Below are 17,352 nucleotides of genomic sequence, written 5' to 3'. Positions count from 1 at the left end.
AGTTCATGGTGCCCTTATTGTCCCAGTGAGTTTTTGCAGGGCCCCTAGGCCAAAAAAAATTATTGAACTGTTAAAAATTTATTAAATAACTAGATCCAAACAACTTAGCAAGTATTTATGTTCTAACAATTAATTAAGTAGCTATTTGGGGAAAATGTATATTATGTAAAAGAAAGAAGATTTTTTATTTTATTCTTAAATAACCGCAGTTATTTACTAAGGGGGTATGCACACCCATTAGGCACATCGCTATCTCTCCAACCTTGAAATCAGATTGGACACTGCCACCCTTATTTTCTGTTTCATGTAGATTTTGCTTGGTACTTGCTTTTTATTACAGTAACCACTGAAATCCCGGCTTTGTGAAGCTCTGACATCTTTGATAGAAAAAGAGCACAAAAAAAAAAAAAAAGAAGAAGAAGAAGAAGAGAAGAAGAAAGAAAAAAAAGTAGCACAGGGACTTTCCAGTGGCACAGTGGTTAAGAATCTGCCTGCCAATGCAGGGGGACATGGGTTTGATCCCTGGTCCAGGAAGATCCCACATGCCACGGAGCAGCTAAGCCCGTGTGCCACAACTACTGTGCCGTAGAGCCTGCGATCCACAAATACTGAGTCCGCGTGCCACAACTACTGAAGCCCTTGCACCTAGAGACCGTGCTCCACAACAAGAGAAGCCACCGCAATGAGAAGCCCGTGCACTGCAGCAAAGAGTAGCCCCCGCTCGCTGCAACGAGAGAAAGCCCACATGCAGCATCGAAGACCCAACACAGCCAAAAATAAGTAAATAAATAAATAAAAATTTAAAAAGAGAACACAATGTGACTGCAGAGGCAGAAAAAAAAAAGGAAAAGTAGCACAATCTAAATGTTGAAGTTATGAACTACCTTGAGTTCATGGTTTGCAATAGATGTCAGGAATTGCTGTATTTCCCTCAACTTATAAAAACCTTCCAATATGTGAGTTTCTTGCGGTACTCTGGGCAGTTTGGTGCCCAGTTTGGGAACTGCAAATCTAGACAATCCAAATATTATGAAGACCTTACTTTGTCAACAAGAACTGCATAAACTGTGTCTGGCTGACTCTCCAACTGACCTCATTTTTACCACTCTGGCCCTCCCTCCCTTGCAGACACAATGGCCCTTTTGCTGTTTCCTGAACTCTCTGATTACCTTGCTACCTCAGTGCCTTTGCATTTAAAATATATATATTTATTTATTTATTTATTTGGTTGCATTGGGTCATGCGTTGTGGCATGCGGATCTTTTCGTTGCAGCACGTGGGCATCTCTCTAGTTGTGGCGCACAGGCTCCAGAGAGCCTGGGCTCCGTAGTTGCGGCTCGGGCTTAGTTGCCCTGTGGCACGTGGGATCTTTGGGACCTTAGTTACACAACCAGGGATCGAACCCTTGTCCTCTGCATTGGAAGGGGTATTCTTAACCACTGGACCACCAGGGAAGTCCCCTCAGTGCCTTTGCATTTGCTGTAGCTCCTACTTGGAATGCTCTTCCCCCATAGTTTGCCGCCCTCACTCATTCAAGGCTGTCCGCTGGTCCCTGTGTACACCAGTCACCATCCCCCCACCCCAAGGCTTTATTCATCTCCAGAACGCTCAAGTTGACCTGCCTAGCATTCTGCACTTTTGGGGGTGATTTGCCCCACACAAAACCTCTTTGAAAATATAACTACATTTGGAATTAGTGGTCCAGGATTACTTCAATAGCAGCAAAGTAAAATTGCAGTGTTGATGTAGTGAAAATGTTAACAAACACCAAAACAAGTAAACTGAAGAATAAAGACTAAAGATGGTAAAGGAAATAATGAAAATGCACAGAACTGTCATAATTTAAACTAGCAAAGCCAGGAATACTCTACGGTGGCAGTGGTACTTGGCTGCGGAGACCTCTGAATCCAAACTGTTCCTGGATGGGTGAAGAAACACCTCCCCCTCCGGAGGAAGGAACTGCGAAGTCTCACTGCCAAGAGGCTTGCACTCCAGGCTGGGAGAGATTTGTGCATGAGCTTTGCAATGTACCACACCATCTCTTTCCCATTGATCTTTGGTGCCATCGTTTTTGGGGGTTTTTTTGTTCTTTTTCTCATTAAACTTTGTTTTAAGGGGTCTCAAAATTCTGTGCCAGATTTTTGGTCAAGTTGTTTCCATTAAAAAGTACTGATTTTAAAAACTAATAACTTAAAACTGACACACACACACATGCGCATGTGCCATTCATTCTCTTTCCGTCTGAAGGTTTTTATGATACACTGATATTAGTAACCAGTTTAAATGGCCAATTGAGACAAACAGGGCTGAGATCATTCTCTTACCACCGGTTAAGATGGGGGTGGCAGGTATTGGGGATCATATTAATTTAGCCTTCTGAGCTTTCTGGGCAGACTTGGTGACCTTGCTAGCTCCAGCAGCCTTCTTGGTCACTGTTTTGATGACATCCATAGCAACTGTGTGTCTCATGTCACGAACAGTCAACGACCCAAAGGGGGATCAGAGAAGCTCTCAACACACATGGGCTTACAGGAGCCGTATCAACCATGGCAGCCTCACAAGATTTCAAGAATCTGGGGCCATCTTCTGGTTTCTTCTCAGAACGGCAATCAACCTCCTTCAGCTCAGCAAATTTGCAAACAATGTGAGCCGGGTGACAGTCCCACACAGGTGCATAGCCAGCACCGATTTGGCCTGGATAGTTTAGGACAGTCCGAAGTCAGCTGCTTCCATTGGTGGGTCATTTTTGCTGACACCACCCACATTGCCATGGTGAGTATCTTTGACAGACACCTTTTCGATGTTGAAGCCCACAGAATCCCCCGGAAGAGCTTCATCAGAGCTCCATGGTGCATTTCATCAGACTTGGCTTCAACTATAACGTTGACTGGAGCCCATGTGACCACCATGCTGGGTTTGAGAACACCCGGCTCCACAGGGACAGTATCAATTCCGTCAATTTTGTAGATGTTCTGGAGGGACAGACAGATGAGTTTGTCAGTTGGATGAGTTGGTGGCAGAATACAATCCAGAGCTTCAGGCGGTGTGGTTCCACTGGCATTGCCTTTGTGTGTGTGTGTGTGTGTGTGTGTGTGTGGTACGCGGACCTCTCACTGCTGTGGCCTCTCCCGTTGCAGAGCACAGGCTCCGGACGTGCAGGCTCAGCAGTCATGGCTCACGGGCCCAGCTGCTCCACGGCATGTGGGATTTTCCCGGACCGGGGCACGAACCCGTGTCCCCTGCATCGGCAGGCGGACTCTCAACCACTGCGCCACCAGGGAAGTGCTGGGCATTGCCTTCTTTATGGATGACCTTCCATGGCTCCAGCATGTTGTCACCATTCCAACCAGAAATGGCAAAAATGCTACTGTGTCAGTGTTATAGCCAATTTTCTTAATGTAGGTCCTGACTTCCTGAATGATTTCCTTGTATCTCTTTCCGGTTGTAGGAATCCCTCTTGTTAACACCAACAATTAATTGCTTCACACCCAGTGTGTAAGCCAGAAGGGCACACTCATGGGTCTGCTTGTTCTTGGAACACTTGCTGCAAATTCACCAACACCACCGGCAACAATCAAGACAGCACAGGGCTTCCCTGGTGGCGCAGTGGTTGACAGTCCGCCTGCCGATGCAGGGGACACGGGTTCGTGCCCCAGTCCGGGAAGATCCCACATGCCGTGGAGCAGCTGGGCCCATGAGCCATGGCCGCTGAGCCTGCGCGTCCAGAGCCTATGCTCCACAGCGGGAGAGGCCACAGCAGTGAGAGGCCTGCGTACCAGAAAAAAAAAACAAAAACAAAAACAGCACAGTCTGGCTGAGAAGTGCCTGTGATCATGTTTTTGATAAAGTCTCTGTGTCCTCTGGCATCAATGATGGTCACATAATACTTGGTGATCTTGAATTTCCACAGGGAGATATTGATGGTGATACAACATATCAATGGTGATGCCACACTTACGTTCATCTTTCACTTTGTCCAAGACCCAGGCATCCTTGAATGAGCCCCTTCCCATCTCAGCAGCTTCCTTCTCAAATTTTTCGATGTTTTTTTGGTCAGTTCCACCATATTCGTAGATCAGATGGCCATTAATGGTAGACTTGCTTGAATCTAAGTGTCCAGTGATGACAACGTTGATATGAGTCTTTTCCTTTCCTATTTTGGCTTAGATTCAGCCGTGGGTTTCATGACAGCTGTGTTCTGGTGGAAAACCCGTTGTGAAAAACGTAGTGCTACCTTTATCATATATCAAGCTCCTGTATATGCAAAGGTCTTTGTTTTCTTTTGAATAAAGTTTTAATTTTGGAATAATGCTAGATTTGCAGAAAAGTTGAAAAGAGGAATTCCATAACCCTCATCCAGTTTCATTTAATATCCATATTTTTCATGCTTATTTGGTACTTTTGTTAAAAGTAAGAAACCAACTTTGGTACATTGCTGTTAACTGAACTCCAGACTTTATTCGTATTTTACCAACTTTTCCCCTAGTGTCCTTCTCCTGTCCCAGGATGGAGTCCAGGGCATCACAGTGCATTTAGTTGCCATGTCTCCCCAGTCTCATCTGATCTTTGACAGTTTCCCAGTGTTTCCTTGTTTTTCATGATCTTGACAGTTTTAAAGGGTACAGGTGATGTATTTTTTAGACTCCCTCAATTTAGATTTGTCTGATGTCTTTCACATGATTGGGCTGGGGTTATGGGTTTGGGGAAGGATGCTATAGACGTGAAATGCCCTTCTCATCACATCATGTCAAGGGTACCTGATAGCAACAGCACTTACCACTGGTGATGTTAACCTTGATCACTTGGTTAAGGTAGTGTTTGTCATGTTTCTCCACTATAAAGTTACAGTTTTTCCTTTTCCATACTCTAATCTTTGGAAGTTGGTCACTAAGCCTACACTGGAGGAGGTGGGGAGAGAGAGTATGAACTAAGCTCCATCTCTTGGAGCAGGAAGTAACTACATATATTACTTGGATTACTTTTTTTTTTTTTTGCGGTACGCGGGCCCCTCACCGCCGCGGCCCCTCCCGCCGCGGAGCACAGGCCCCGGACGCGCAGGCCCAGCGGCCACAGCTCACGGGCGCAGCCGCTCCGCGGCACGTGGGATCCCCCCGGACCGCGGCACGAACCCGCGTCCCCCGCATCGGCAGGCGGACTCCCAACCACTGCACCACCAGGGAAGCCCTGGATTACTTTTGTAAGAAGATTTGTAAGGAACCTTACCTTGTAAGAAAGGTCTTCTCCCCATTTATTTATTTATACAATCATTTAATAATCTGTATAGGCATGTACATTTATTTTATACCTGGGATTATAATCCAATAGTATGTTAATTATTTTGTCACTCAAATTGTCGCATTGGGAATTATTTCAAGTTGGTTCCTGTGTCCCTTTGACATATCCTCCATTTTGGGGGAAACATGTCTTACTTTCTGGTACTACAAGATGCTCAGGGCTTGTTTAATGTGTGCTCTGTCCCAGCCTTAGAATTTGCCATTTCTCCAAAGTGTCCTGGTTCCTTTTATTCGGTAATGGTATTAGAAATCAAGATGTGGGCACTGGTTGTGCTCATTGCTACTGGGGTGTCACTGCTTCTAGGTTCTGTCAGTGAAAAGAGCTAGGAAATATATGCATGTGTACAAACCCAGGTATAATACATATCTATACTTATTTCTGTATCAATCTATCTCTGTTTATATTAAGTTAAATATGAGATCATAGTGATATCTCCAACTCTTATCAGTCCCACAGGGTTCATTCTAGCCTTACCTTGTTGTTTAGTAACTGCCCTCTTCAACAGTGAGAAACCTGACCCCCGTCATTTTCCAACCATTTGCTTATTCGTTTAACTCCAGGATGCATAAAAGCAGTTTCAGAGTTGTTAACCTATACCTCCATGACACAGGTCTGTTTTTGAGTCTATATTCTGTTACGCCAGTCTCTTTGTCTATATTTTTTTACCACTACCACTCTAATTTGACTATTATAATTTTAAGATATGTCTTCATGCATGATAAGGAAGTATTTTGGACTCAGCTACTCATAGGCCTTTATTTTTCCACACAAATTTATCATGATTTTTTTGAGTTTCTTAATTTTGACTGGAATGGCAATAATTTGTTTTATAGCTTAATTTAGGAAGAATTAACTAACAAATGTACACTGTGAAGACATTCTTCCATGAACATTTTATTGTCTGTTTAGTCAGATCTTCTTTTACAATTTTCTCCTTAAAGATGTTGTGCAGTCATTTTAGTTTAATTCTGAAATAATTTACAGGTTTTTTTCCTTTGTGATGGTGTCTTGTTTCCTGCTACATTTTTAAATTAGTTATTACTAGTGTAGCGGTAATGATACCAATTTTGGTAACTTGATCCTATATCTGACAACCTGGCTAAACTTTTATTTAGTTTGTATTTCTGTTGAATTTTATAAGTAGATGACAGTTTTGTCTGTTCTAATTCTTCCATATCTTGTTTCTTTGTCTTACCTTATTTCATTAACCAGGACCTCTAGTAACAGAGAGCAGCAGAGTGTGAATTCATCTGTGTCTTTCCTATTGTTCCCAGTCATAATTCAAATGCATCTAAAATCTTTCCATTATGTAAAATGGTGACTGTAGGTTTTAGGTACATATAATCTTTATTAAGTTAAAGAAGTTCCTTCTATTCCTAGTTTTATATGAATTTTAAAAATCATGACTAGGTATTTTTTCAAATGCATTTTTCCATCTATTGAGATAATTGATTTTTCTCCTTTAATCCGTTAATGTGGGGCATTACATAGACGTGACATCAAACCATCCTTGTATTTTGTGTCTTTTTTTTTTAAGTGCAGTGTTGGATTAGGTTAGTTAATATTTTCTTTACACACATCTATGTCCATAAGTGAAATAAGCCCATCATTTTCTTACTTTGTATTATCTATGGTTAGTTTTCTGTTTAAGGTTAGATTAGCCTCATAAAAGATGTTGGGAATCTTTCCTTCTTTTTTGTTTTATGAAGCAAACTGAATAAGGTAGGGATTATCTGTTTCTTAAAAGATTGCAAGAACTTACCCGAAAATCACCTGTACCTTGGGAAAGGTTTGGTTATCATATCATTTTATTTAACAATTATTGGTCTATCCAAATTTTCTAGTGTTTTTTTGTCAGTTTTGGGATTCTTATCCTTTTCCAGAAGGGTAATTTGTTAACTTCTTGGAGTTTTGAAAGTTTTTGTGAATAGTTGTTTCTAAATACATTTAAATATTTACTATTAGAAACCTATGTTTGTATCCTGTTTTCCCCCTTTACTCCTGTGTCTTGTTGTTCTGCAGTTTTTCTTTTTCCTTCCTCATTTATCTTGCCACAGGTTTGTTTACTTAATCTAAAAAACAATCAGCTTTTGGTTTGTGAATATTCTTTATTGTTTTTCTCAATTTCTTTATAACTGGTTTCTCTCCTTATCTTTGCTACTTTTTTCTTCTTACTTCTTTGGGTTGATTCTATTGTACCTTTTCCAATTTCTTGATTTGAATATGTATTATCAGTTAATTTGTTTTCAACCTTTCTTGCTTTCTGATAAATGTACTTAAAGCTGTAAATTTTCCTTTAAGACCTGTGTCCCACAGACTAAGCAATGTAAAGTGTTCGTTTTATTGCATTCCAAGTCTTTCATAATTTCCCTAATGCTTCCCAAGGATTACTTAGAAGTTTTGTTTTTGTTTTTGTTTTCCCTCTCCCAGGCTTATGGGATTTTTTTTTTTTTAATTACATGACTTTTTTTTTTTGGCTGTGTTGTGTTTTCACTGCTGCACGTGGGCTTTCTCTAGTTGTGGCGAGCCCAGGGGTTACTCTTTGTTGTGGTGCGCGAGCGTCTCATTGCGGTGGCTTCTCTTGATGTGGAGCACAGGCTCTAGGTGCAAGGGCTTCAGTAGTTGTGGCACGTGGGTTCAGTAGTTGTGGCTCGTGGGCTCTAGAGTGCAGGCTCAGTAGTTGTGGTGCATGGGCTTAGTTGCTCTGCAGCATGTGGGATCTTCCCAGACCAGGGCTTGAAACTGTGTCCCCCGCATTGGCAGGTGGATTCTTGACCACTGCACCACCAGGGAAGCCCCTTATGGGATTTCTAAAAACCTATCCTCTTATTATCAAGTCAAATTTTATTGCCTGATGGTCAGAGAACGTGGTCTGTACGATGTTGATTTTTTTTTTTTGAAATTTATTAGGGCCTCCTTTGTGGCCTAGGAGGTAGTCAATTTTTATGACTGTTCCCTGTTATTTAAGAACATGTATTCTGTTTGTGTGTATAAAGTTCTCATACCAGGTATTAGTTTGAATACATTGTTATTTAAATGTTCTATATTTTCTCGTATTTCTGTCCAATGACTAAGATGTTAGACCAGTTTTCACAATAGCTTTGAAATTTATCGTTGATATTTTAATCTCTTAATTGGGTATGGATTTTGCTACATTTCACTGTTCAAAGATTAGGGCCATCAACTCAATAACCTAGTATTTTTGAGCAGTCTGATCTGAAACCCTGGTCATCAACACAATACGTATTTATTGTGGCTATGACTCTTATGGGAATTGTCCTAGTAGGATGAGTGTGTACTTCCTGAATGGATTTGAAAGTATATTTTTAAACACGGGGGCATACCCCCCCAACTATAAAATACGGGATAATGGCTGGAATTCACAGGCAGATTCACGCAGAATGTTCAGAAGCTCTTAGCCTCCTGGCCCATGACCTGCCTGTTCGTACCCCAGCTCCAGCCCCCATTCGATGTCACAGTGACTAAAATGCAACTACTAGAAATTCACTGGGGGAGTTGTGATCTCCAAATGCCCTCTTTTAAAGTGTAAAAATATTCATGGGTTGGCTGCAAGTTGATATTATTCTCCAACACCTTATGGTAAATTCACCAAATTTCTCTATCTTCTGATAGCTAGCTAAAAACAGCTTTCGTAAGGAAACAGGTTAAGGAGAAAGTGTGGGGAAGAAGGGGGACTTAGCCTAGGGAGGGAGGAGAAAAATGAACAATTCTGGAGGAAGCATTGTCCTGGGATATAAGTTCTGGGAAAGCTGCAACAACTGGGGCTTTGGGAAGATAGGGGCAGCAAGAAGGTGCTGTGTGTGCATGTGTGGGGAGGTGAGCAGAGAGTGGACTTGGGGAAATTTAAGAAGACAAGCATCATCTATGTCATGATTTTTATCGACTGGCCTCACACTTTGGTTAGTTCCATATTGGACAAGAGGGGAACATTTTCTGCTTTTCTTCAACTTTGTCTCAGAGGAGAAAAATAGACAAATACGATGCTTCCGTTTCCTTCTCTGCTTTACTCTCATTTCGGTAAGAAACTCACAACAACCTAGCCTGGATCATACTAATGTGATGTATCTATTGCTCAAATAATTCATTCGATAATTATTACATGGCCTTGTAGCATCTCATATCATCTTGGGTTCTTGGTTAAATTCTTTACTGTGATTGAACTTATCAGGTTACCACAATGATACTTATCATCCCAGTGATACTGTAAATCTCTTGAGGGTAAGTCTACCATGTAATACTTTTTGGAATCTATTATGGCTGGTTGTATAATGCAATGCACATAGCAAATATTGCTGTAGGTTTACTTATCTCTTCTAGCCTATGGACACTGTCTTTCACTGGAGTTCATAGTGACTGTTTTTGAAAGAATGCTTCATTCTTCCCACTGCTAAACAAGCAGATAATGGAACAGTTTTGATCACAGGTTAAGTGTCATATTAAAACATTCGTCACTAAAGAGACTAAACCTTGTATCAGAATAGAGAAAGGAATTCCATACCTCTCCTCTCTATAATGTGATTGCATTAACAAGCGTTTAACCAGATGAAATAATGCAGGGTAAACTCTCAGTTTGTGTACCGCAATATATCATTCTCACATCCTGAGAGTCCGTGATAAACATGCTTTAATATGAACTTGGTACAGTCTTTGATTGAGCTTCTCCTTTTATCCATTTCCAGAACTTGAACTTAACCTTGTAAGATTGAAATGGGAATAAATAAACACACTCACTTAACAGATGTGAATGAGAAATATGGCCAGTGGAGATGAACTGGTTGTCTATTAGAGGCTGGACTCTTCCCTTGGCTAATTCACCGCAGTCCAAGGACCAGTTCATAAGCTTGTAGATTTGAAGACCTGCATCCTGAGGCTTTTTGACAGCATACTTAGTCAACTTGCCTTTTAGGACAGATTGACATTAACCAAGCTCAAGACCCAGGTCTCTGTATTCATTTATATAGACACTTATTTTTTTTTTTGACTGCGTTGGGTCTTCGTTGCTGCACGTGGGCTTTCTCTAGTTGCGGCAAGCGGGGGCCACTCTTCATTGTAGTGCACAGGCTTCTCATTGTGGTGGCTTCTCTGGTGGAGCATGGGCTCTAGGTGCACGGGTTCAGTAGTTGTGGTGCACAGGCTTAGTTGCTCCACGCCATGTGGGATCTTCCCGGGCTCAAACCCGTGTCCCCTGCATTGGCAGGCAGATTCTTAACCACTTTGCCACCGGGGAAGTCCCCTGTTTCTTGGCTTTTAAATTGGGGTTAGGACACATGGGGTGAGTGGTCCACTACTTATCAGCTGGGTAGTACTGCCAAGTTCTCCCACTCTCTCTGTCTTTGTTTGCCCAAGCCCACACAGGCAGAAACTGAATAGTTTTTGAGTGTTTCCTACCTCTCCCTGCTGTCTCTTTGGTCAGGTCCACCCTGGTTGAAAACAAACTTGGTGGTTGGCAATTAACCACAGAAGAGAACCCATGTGGACAATTAGTCAGAATTAAGTCTGTCTTTGCTAACAAGAGTATTGCCCTTTACAGCCTGAATTCTGGGCATATCCCTTTCTCTTAGTACCACTGCAAGAGCTCAGATATTTTCAGGCCACTCCTTCTGACCTGCCTACAAGGTAGACATTTCCACAGGCACAATAGTCTTGTCAGGTGAGGGACTCAGGGTCAACCCCATAGACTTTTTCTGTAAGAGACTCTGAAACTCCAACAGGCCACAAAAAAACCACGTTCTCAGATGCTCACTACAGATCTGCTTACGGAACACAGGAGGGTACTTCCTGAAACTAAAGGACAAGCTGACAGACAATTCCTGCAATCACCAAATTACTCATCTAATGGATCATGATTTATTTGAACACATAACCAAGTATTGATGAAGTTGTATTAAAAAATGCACCAGCCTGTTTTTACTTATTTATTTATGCCTCCATTTTATTTCAGAACATTTAATGTGACTCTCAAGCCAATTAATAACATCTTACAAAAACACACAGTACTTTTTTTCCCATCAGAGCAGTTTTTCATGCATTGCATCATTTTCTCTGCTCAGGACAGCTGGCTTTGCTGTCTCCATTTTAATGATGGTGGCTTAGATGTCGAGGCTGCCGTGCTGTCCACGAAGGGTTTTCACAGACGTTACTTCATTTGATCCTTTCCTCCCACCCTGCATGGCCGGAAGGGTGCCCGTCCTCCCATTAGTTTGGGGGAAGTGGAGGTCAGTCTGGGGCGACATCCCACCAAACAAGCTGGTCTTGGTCCGAGATGTGAGATACGCTAGGGGTCAGGGTTAGGGGAATCCACACGACTTCGGACCGGGTGTCTGACCAAGGACCTCCCCGCAGAAGCCCGCCTGGCATTTAGCCAGGGGCATCCACCCTCCCGGCCAACCCGCAGGGCCTCGAATAGGCAAAGCATCGAATCCCGCTGCATGTCAATCAGGTTCAAGAGGCTTCATCAGAGCGCCCTCAGGTCAAGAACTGATCTGACTGTGCTGCTACCACGCGTCTGGGCTCGGACCCTCCGGGAGTGAAGGACCTGGGGGTTCTTCCTTCCAAGAACGCTCGAGAAGGCCGCCGATGGGCCTCTCCCCGCCGCGGCCGAGCGGGGGTGTCGTGGAGTGTCGGCTTGCCCCGGGCAGCCAGCAAGCCAGCTGGATCATTAGCACCAAGGAGGAACCCAGGACGCCGGGTTCCCGCACCTTCACTACCTGCTTCCCGTCGGACAGCCCTTCTCAGAGGTCCCGCCCCTTCCGCCGACCTCCCTCCGGAGGTCCTGCCTCTTCCGCCAGCCCCGCCCCTTTCAGCCCACGTGTTGGCCCGAGACACGCGTTGGTTGTCCGCGTGTGTCCTGTTGTCAGGACCCCGGGTGTGTGGATCCCGGTGCGCCCCCGCCTTCTCGGCCATGGGGCGCCCCAAGAGGAAGGCCCCGGGCGGCCAGGACGGCGCGGCTCCCCCAGCGGGCTCAGCCAAGCGGGCCCGCACCGAAGAACTCACGGGCGTGCGCTTCAAGGCTCAGCTGAGGGACCCGCAGGGCGCTGGGCCGGGTGAGTGTGGGGCTCGGGGAAGAGAGTGCGAGCGTGCGAGGCTGCCTCCCGGCTTCGGTCTGGGTGGGGCCTCCGTGTGCAGACACAGCCGCTCCTTTCTGCAGAGACCAGTCTCCCGATTTGCAGTCGGGAAACCGAGACCCGGGTGCTTTCGAGTCCAGGGCGCCGACTTGCTTGATTGTGACAGTTCCCTGCGACTGTATGCTTCCCTTTCCTGGACAGCATCCCTCAGCAAGCTCTAAAATTCTTTACTGCAACTGCTAGGAAAGTGAATAACTGTACTACTCATTCACACAGCAGATTATTTGTGGAGTCCTGCCGGTGAGTCATCTCGGGGCTGTTCAGTGAGCAGGTTTGCTACTACCATGGCTGTCAGCTCTGTTTTCCGTAGCTCTGATTCTCCAACGCTCACACTGACCCGATAACAGGTAATAAGCTATCACATGAAGCCACCACAGGACTTGTCAGTTGACCCGGATTAGACTAGTGACTGATATAAAGCAGACTCTATAATTTCATTTTTTGAAAAGTGTGACCACCCATCACAACTCCTTGTAATCCGTTAGAAAGTATTTAATTTACAAGGACAAAACACAATTGAATATGCTAGTATGTGGAACACTGGCACTGTGTCAAAATGAAACAGTGACAGTGTTTTTCTCAACTGAAAAATTATTAAGTTAATGGCCAGAATACCCTCAGTTTCCAGTTTGTCGTCCACAGATTTTTATTTTTTTTTTTTTGCGGTACACGGACCTCTCGCTGTTGTGGCCTCTCCCGTTGCGGAGCACAGGCTCCGGACGCACAGGCTCAGCGGCCATGGCTCACGGGCCCAGCCGCTCCGCGGCATATGGGATCTTCCCGGACCGGGGCACGAACCCGTGTCCCCTGCATCGGCAGGTGGACTCTTCAACCACTGCACCACCACAGAAGCCCCACAGATTTTGTTTTTAAACGTTTGATACCTGCAACTGCTAGCCAGTCCTAGGAAGATGATACCTGCTGTAGCACAGAATTATACATTTCATACATTCATTTGTTCATTATTTACAAGGGGTTGTTATTTGGTAGGGTAGAGATAAAATGGTGAGTAAGAATCACGTGGGCCCTGCCACCGTGAAGCTTATGAACGATCAAGTGGAAAGGCAGATGTCAATCCGTAAAATCATGTGCAGACTGTTCCAGCACAAGTCCTCTAAAGGACAGGGATAGGAGACTTTCTGGTGGAAGAAAGAGCATGTTTAATTATTTGAAGGATTGTAACCTTAGACACGTTCGTGGTTTTGCCCAGAGCTCTGTACTTTGGGGCACTGCATTTGAACTGGTTTCAGAAGGAAACCAGGGTTGACAGGTGCTGGGTGCAGATGAAGGAGTTGGGAGGTGTGGCAGGGCTGAAGGCAGTGGGTGAAAGTGTGAATCCCTTGTGTGAGGCTCTGTTGGATTTGTGTTTGAATCTGGTCTCGGATTCTCCCTCCCTTTTGATATGTTCTCGTAACTTTCTGTGGTAGGATCACCTCACTGGACCATCAGAGAAGTGGATTTGATCAATGTTAGAGGGTTTTGTTTTCATCCAGGTGTTAGGGAAGGTTTTCTTTCTGTTGTGTTTTGTTTTGTTTTTTCCAGCTTTATTGAGATATTATTAACATATAGCATATGTAAGTGTCAGGTGTACAATGTGGTGAGTTGATACACATGTATAGCGTGAAATCATTACCCAAATAAGGTTAGTCGACACTTCCATCCCCTCATATAATTACCACCTTTTTTGTGGTGATAGCATTTAAGATCTACTCTCTTAATAACTTTGAAGTAGATGATACGGTGTTGTTAACTATAGTCACAATGCTGTACATTAGATTCGTTGGACCTTATGCGTCTTACAGCTATAAGTTTATACCCTGTGAGCAACATCTCCTCATTTTACCCATCCCCCAGTCCCTGGCAACCTCCATTCTGCTCTCTATTTCTATGAGTTTGGCTTTTTCAGATTCCACATGTAAGTGAGAACATACAGCATTCGTCTTTCCCTGTCTGACTTATTTCACTTAATGCCCTCAGGGTCCATACATGTTGTCTCAAAAGGCAGAGTCTCCTTCTTTTTTAAAGGCTGCATAATATTCCATTGTATATATTTCTGTATATAGGTATAGATATCCCACATTTTCTCTATCCATTATATAGTCCCTTCATGGTGGTGGGGGAGGGGTGGGTAGGAGGGGAGAGCAGGGTTAGATTGACAAAGGCCCAGAGGGTGCTCAGGAGTGGATGAGTATCAACATCGGGGAGGATGCCTGCATCAGGAAGCGTTCTGCTCTAAACCAGTGCCCTTGAAAGATGTTGCCTATGACTTAGTGGTGATGGAGGAAAGACCGTGTCCTAACTCTTGATCTCCCCGTCTCCCCCCTGCTCCTCTGTTCTCCATCTCAGTAAGCGGCACTTCCAGTCACCTGGATGTTCCTGCTGAAATCTCCCTCTGTTGCAGTAGCGGCTGAGATTGTTTCTAGACTGTCCTCGTTCACATTTGATCCTAACTCTCATTTCAGCCTTGGAAGCCTTTGTTTCTGCGGCCAAGAAGCTGCCACGAGAAGATGTGTATGATGTCGTGGAGGGGTACATAAAGATTTCTGTTGAGTGTGCAGAGATTTTCCAGCTCCTGAGTGGGGAGAAGCGCCCTGAAAGTGAAGTATGCTATTTCTGACCTGGCCTGATGGAGAGAAGAAAAAGTTAATGCTACTGTTGTGTTAAGCTTGATGAAGAGAAATGTGATATAAATTTCCAAGACATTACCAGCTTTCTACAGAAAATGATGCTCTGTGCCTGTGCTGTAGGGATACATTCATTTTTGCATTATAACCTTTGAAAGCATTTTAGTGGAAAATAGTAACTTGTTAGTGGTGAATAATACCAGAAGGAAAGATCATAGATTCTTAATCTAGATCCACTTAGTCTCACCGTGGTTTGCTTTAACAAAAGGGAAATAGGTAAAGACTGTGTGTCACAGGTACAGACATATATTGAGCTGTTGTTTTCTGGTTCCAAAGAGGTTCAAAACTTGGGATATTTATGAACCTGTTGAAATCTCGGGATTATTGCTGTACGGCTGTAGACCTGAATACCCCCAAAGCAGGGAGGCTGAATCAGTAGCAGAAATTTCTCTTTTGATTTCATTTGGTTTAATTGTAAGCAAGCCTCTCTCTATTTAGCTAGACTATTGGAACAAGACTGATTCCAGAGCCTGGGGCCTGGCAGATCCCTGTGTTTGCCTTGGGATCTGGGTAGGCGTCATCCTGCAAGTTGAAGGTTTTAAACCTGCAGGTGGCTGTGGCTAAGACTAGAGGAAAACATATGTAGAAGAGGAAAAGAAAGGAGATGGTTCGTAAGCATTTCGGTTCTGTCTTTGCAGATGCTTTTAATATTTCAAGTTTTCGAGGCCATATTATTGCGGACAGCCAGTGACCTTTCCCATTTTCACGTGGTGGGGACCAACATCGTGAAAAAGCTAATGAATAACCACATGAAGCTCATCTGTGAGTCCCTGTATGCCTCGGGTTACAGGTGAGCTGCCCGCCTTTCCGTGGCAGGACTAGCCTTGGGCTTGGTCTGCCTTGCGCGCCCCACAAGTGCCCTTGACCTTTCCTCCACTCACAAACAGAGCGGAGCAGCTTCCAGGGCCATCAAGACTGTGGCTCTGCCCCTCCTTCTGTTGACCGGGCCCTCTCCTTCTGCCCTGCTGCTCTCCCTGCTGTCTTGGGAGACCTCCTTCAAGCTGCCTGTTCTTTTGTCCCGACAGCTCTTCCCCGAGGTCCTCACGGGCACCCTCCCTCTCCGCCTTCAGGGCTTTGCAGAGGTGTCGTCTCAGGGAGGCCCTCTGTGGCCGCTGCATCCACAGCTGTACGTGTGCCGTAATCGACGTCTTGACTCGCTGTCTCCCTCCCCTAGAATTCTGGGTACCTGCGGGTGGAGGCCTTGCCCGTCCTGTAAAACGCCATCCTCCCAGCACCTAAACGGTGCCTAGTATGTAGTAGGTGCTCAGTAACCGTGAATTTGGGGTAACTGCAGGATGGGAAGGCAGCCAGGAGCTCGCATTTGGGGATGCCCACTGTGCGGAAGTGTTCGCCGTGCCCTGCAAAGGCAGGGGTGATGTGGGTCCAGATACATGACCGTTGACTGGACACAGACGCGGCCATCTTCTTCTGACCTTGCCTTTTGTGTTCTTAGATCCTACTCAAACTCAGATTTTTAGCTTCCTTTGAAGATTTCCTGAGGGTTTTTTTTAAAGAAAGAGTGTGTCTGCATGTCTCCTTCCTTCCGTTTTCTGGTTTGGGGGTAGCAGACCACACAGCCAAGTGTGCAGCTGCTTCTCGGGGGGTGGCTTTGTGTTTCTGCTGTCCTGACACTCCTGCTTTCCTTCTTGTCTCTGAACAGGATGGCTCGAGCCTGCCTGAACCTGATGGCCGCCATGGTGACCCAGGGTCCAGAGGCTGCCAGGGACGTCTGCAGCCATTTCGATTTGAATAAAAAGACCTTGTACACGCTGGTGACCAAGAGGGATTCAAAGGTGAGGAGTGCCGAGCGTCCTTTCCCTTTGAGGGGGCCAAAGTGTTTCACGTGTCCTCCTCTCTCTGGCCTTGGTCCTCGCGTGGATGGGGCGGGAGGCCTCCCTCCCGGCTGGCGGTGAGGGTCCGGTCGCCTGCAGAGCCCGAGTGACAGGGACGTCCGACACCAGCTTCTCTGGGGGCTCAGCATCGCAGTGCCTTCCTGGCCTGTGAGGGTGATGTAGCTTGTGAGCATCTTCACAGAGCAGTGGAAACGGTCTCCATGCGCCTCGTGGTGAGGCCCTGGTGGTGGCCTGGTCCTCCCATGCGGGTTCCATCCACTTTGTAGAAAAGCCTTGGGAGGCCAAGGCAGTGACCTCATCAAAGACGACGTTTATGGCTTTTTACTATGTTTCTTGCGTCTCCCAATTATAAGTCTTATAATGAGTAGGGGCTGG

General features: G+C 45.0%; 1 protein-coding gene and 1 pseudogene across 5 annotated transcripts in view; one reads left to right on the top strand and one right to left on the bottom strand.

Annotated features, from left to right (window-relative positions):
- Positions 1–2,041: 2,041 nt before the first annotated feature.
- LOC307186419 (elongation factor 1-alpha 1-like) lies at positions 2,042–12,219 on the bottom strand (annotated as a pseudogene). Its single transcript has 4 exons — positions 12,024–12,219; positions 3,808–4,153; positions 3,297–3,595; positions 2,042–3,064 (listed from the first exon to the last, which is right to left on the bottom strand). The product of its transcript is annotated as an elongation factor 1-alpha 1-like (transcript).
- Positions 12,113–17,352, top strand: part of URB1 (URB1 ribosome biogenesis homolog) — a 65,088-nt gene continuing 59,848 nt past the window's right edge. Inside the window, exons 1-4 of one of the 4 annotated variants that reach the window (XM_079921644.1) lie at positions 12,113–12,359; positions 14,903–15,042; positions 15,763–15,914; positions 16,785–16,917. In XM_079921644.1, coding sequence (XP_079777770.1) covers positions 12,218–12,359; positions 14,903–15,042; positions 15,763–15,914; positions 16,785–16,917 — 567 coding nt within the window. In that variant the 5' untranslated portion in view covers positions 12,113–12,217. Of the gene's footprint in view, positions 12,360–14,902; positions 15,083–15,762; positions 15,915–16,784; positions 16,918–17,352 lie in introns of those variants that run through there. The other 3 variants (XM_079921641.1, XM_079921642.1, XM_079921643.1) reach the window with 3 other exon arrangements.

Source organism: Stenella coeruleoalba (genome assembly GCF_951394435.1).
Source record: "Stenella coeruleoalba genome assembly, chromosome: 5".
Taxonomy (NCBI): Eukaryota; Metazoa; Chordata; class Mammalia; order Artiodactyla; family Delphinidae; genus Stenella; species Stenella coeruleoalba.
The sequence above is the reverse complement of the archived record's forward strand: the minus strand, read 5'-3'. Positions and strand labels throughout refer to the sequence as shown.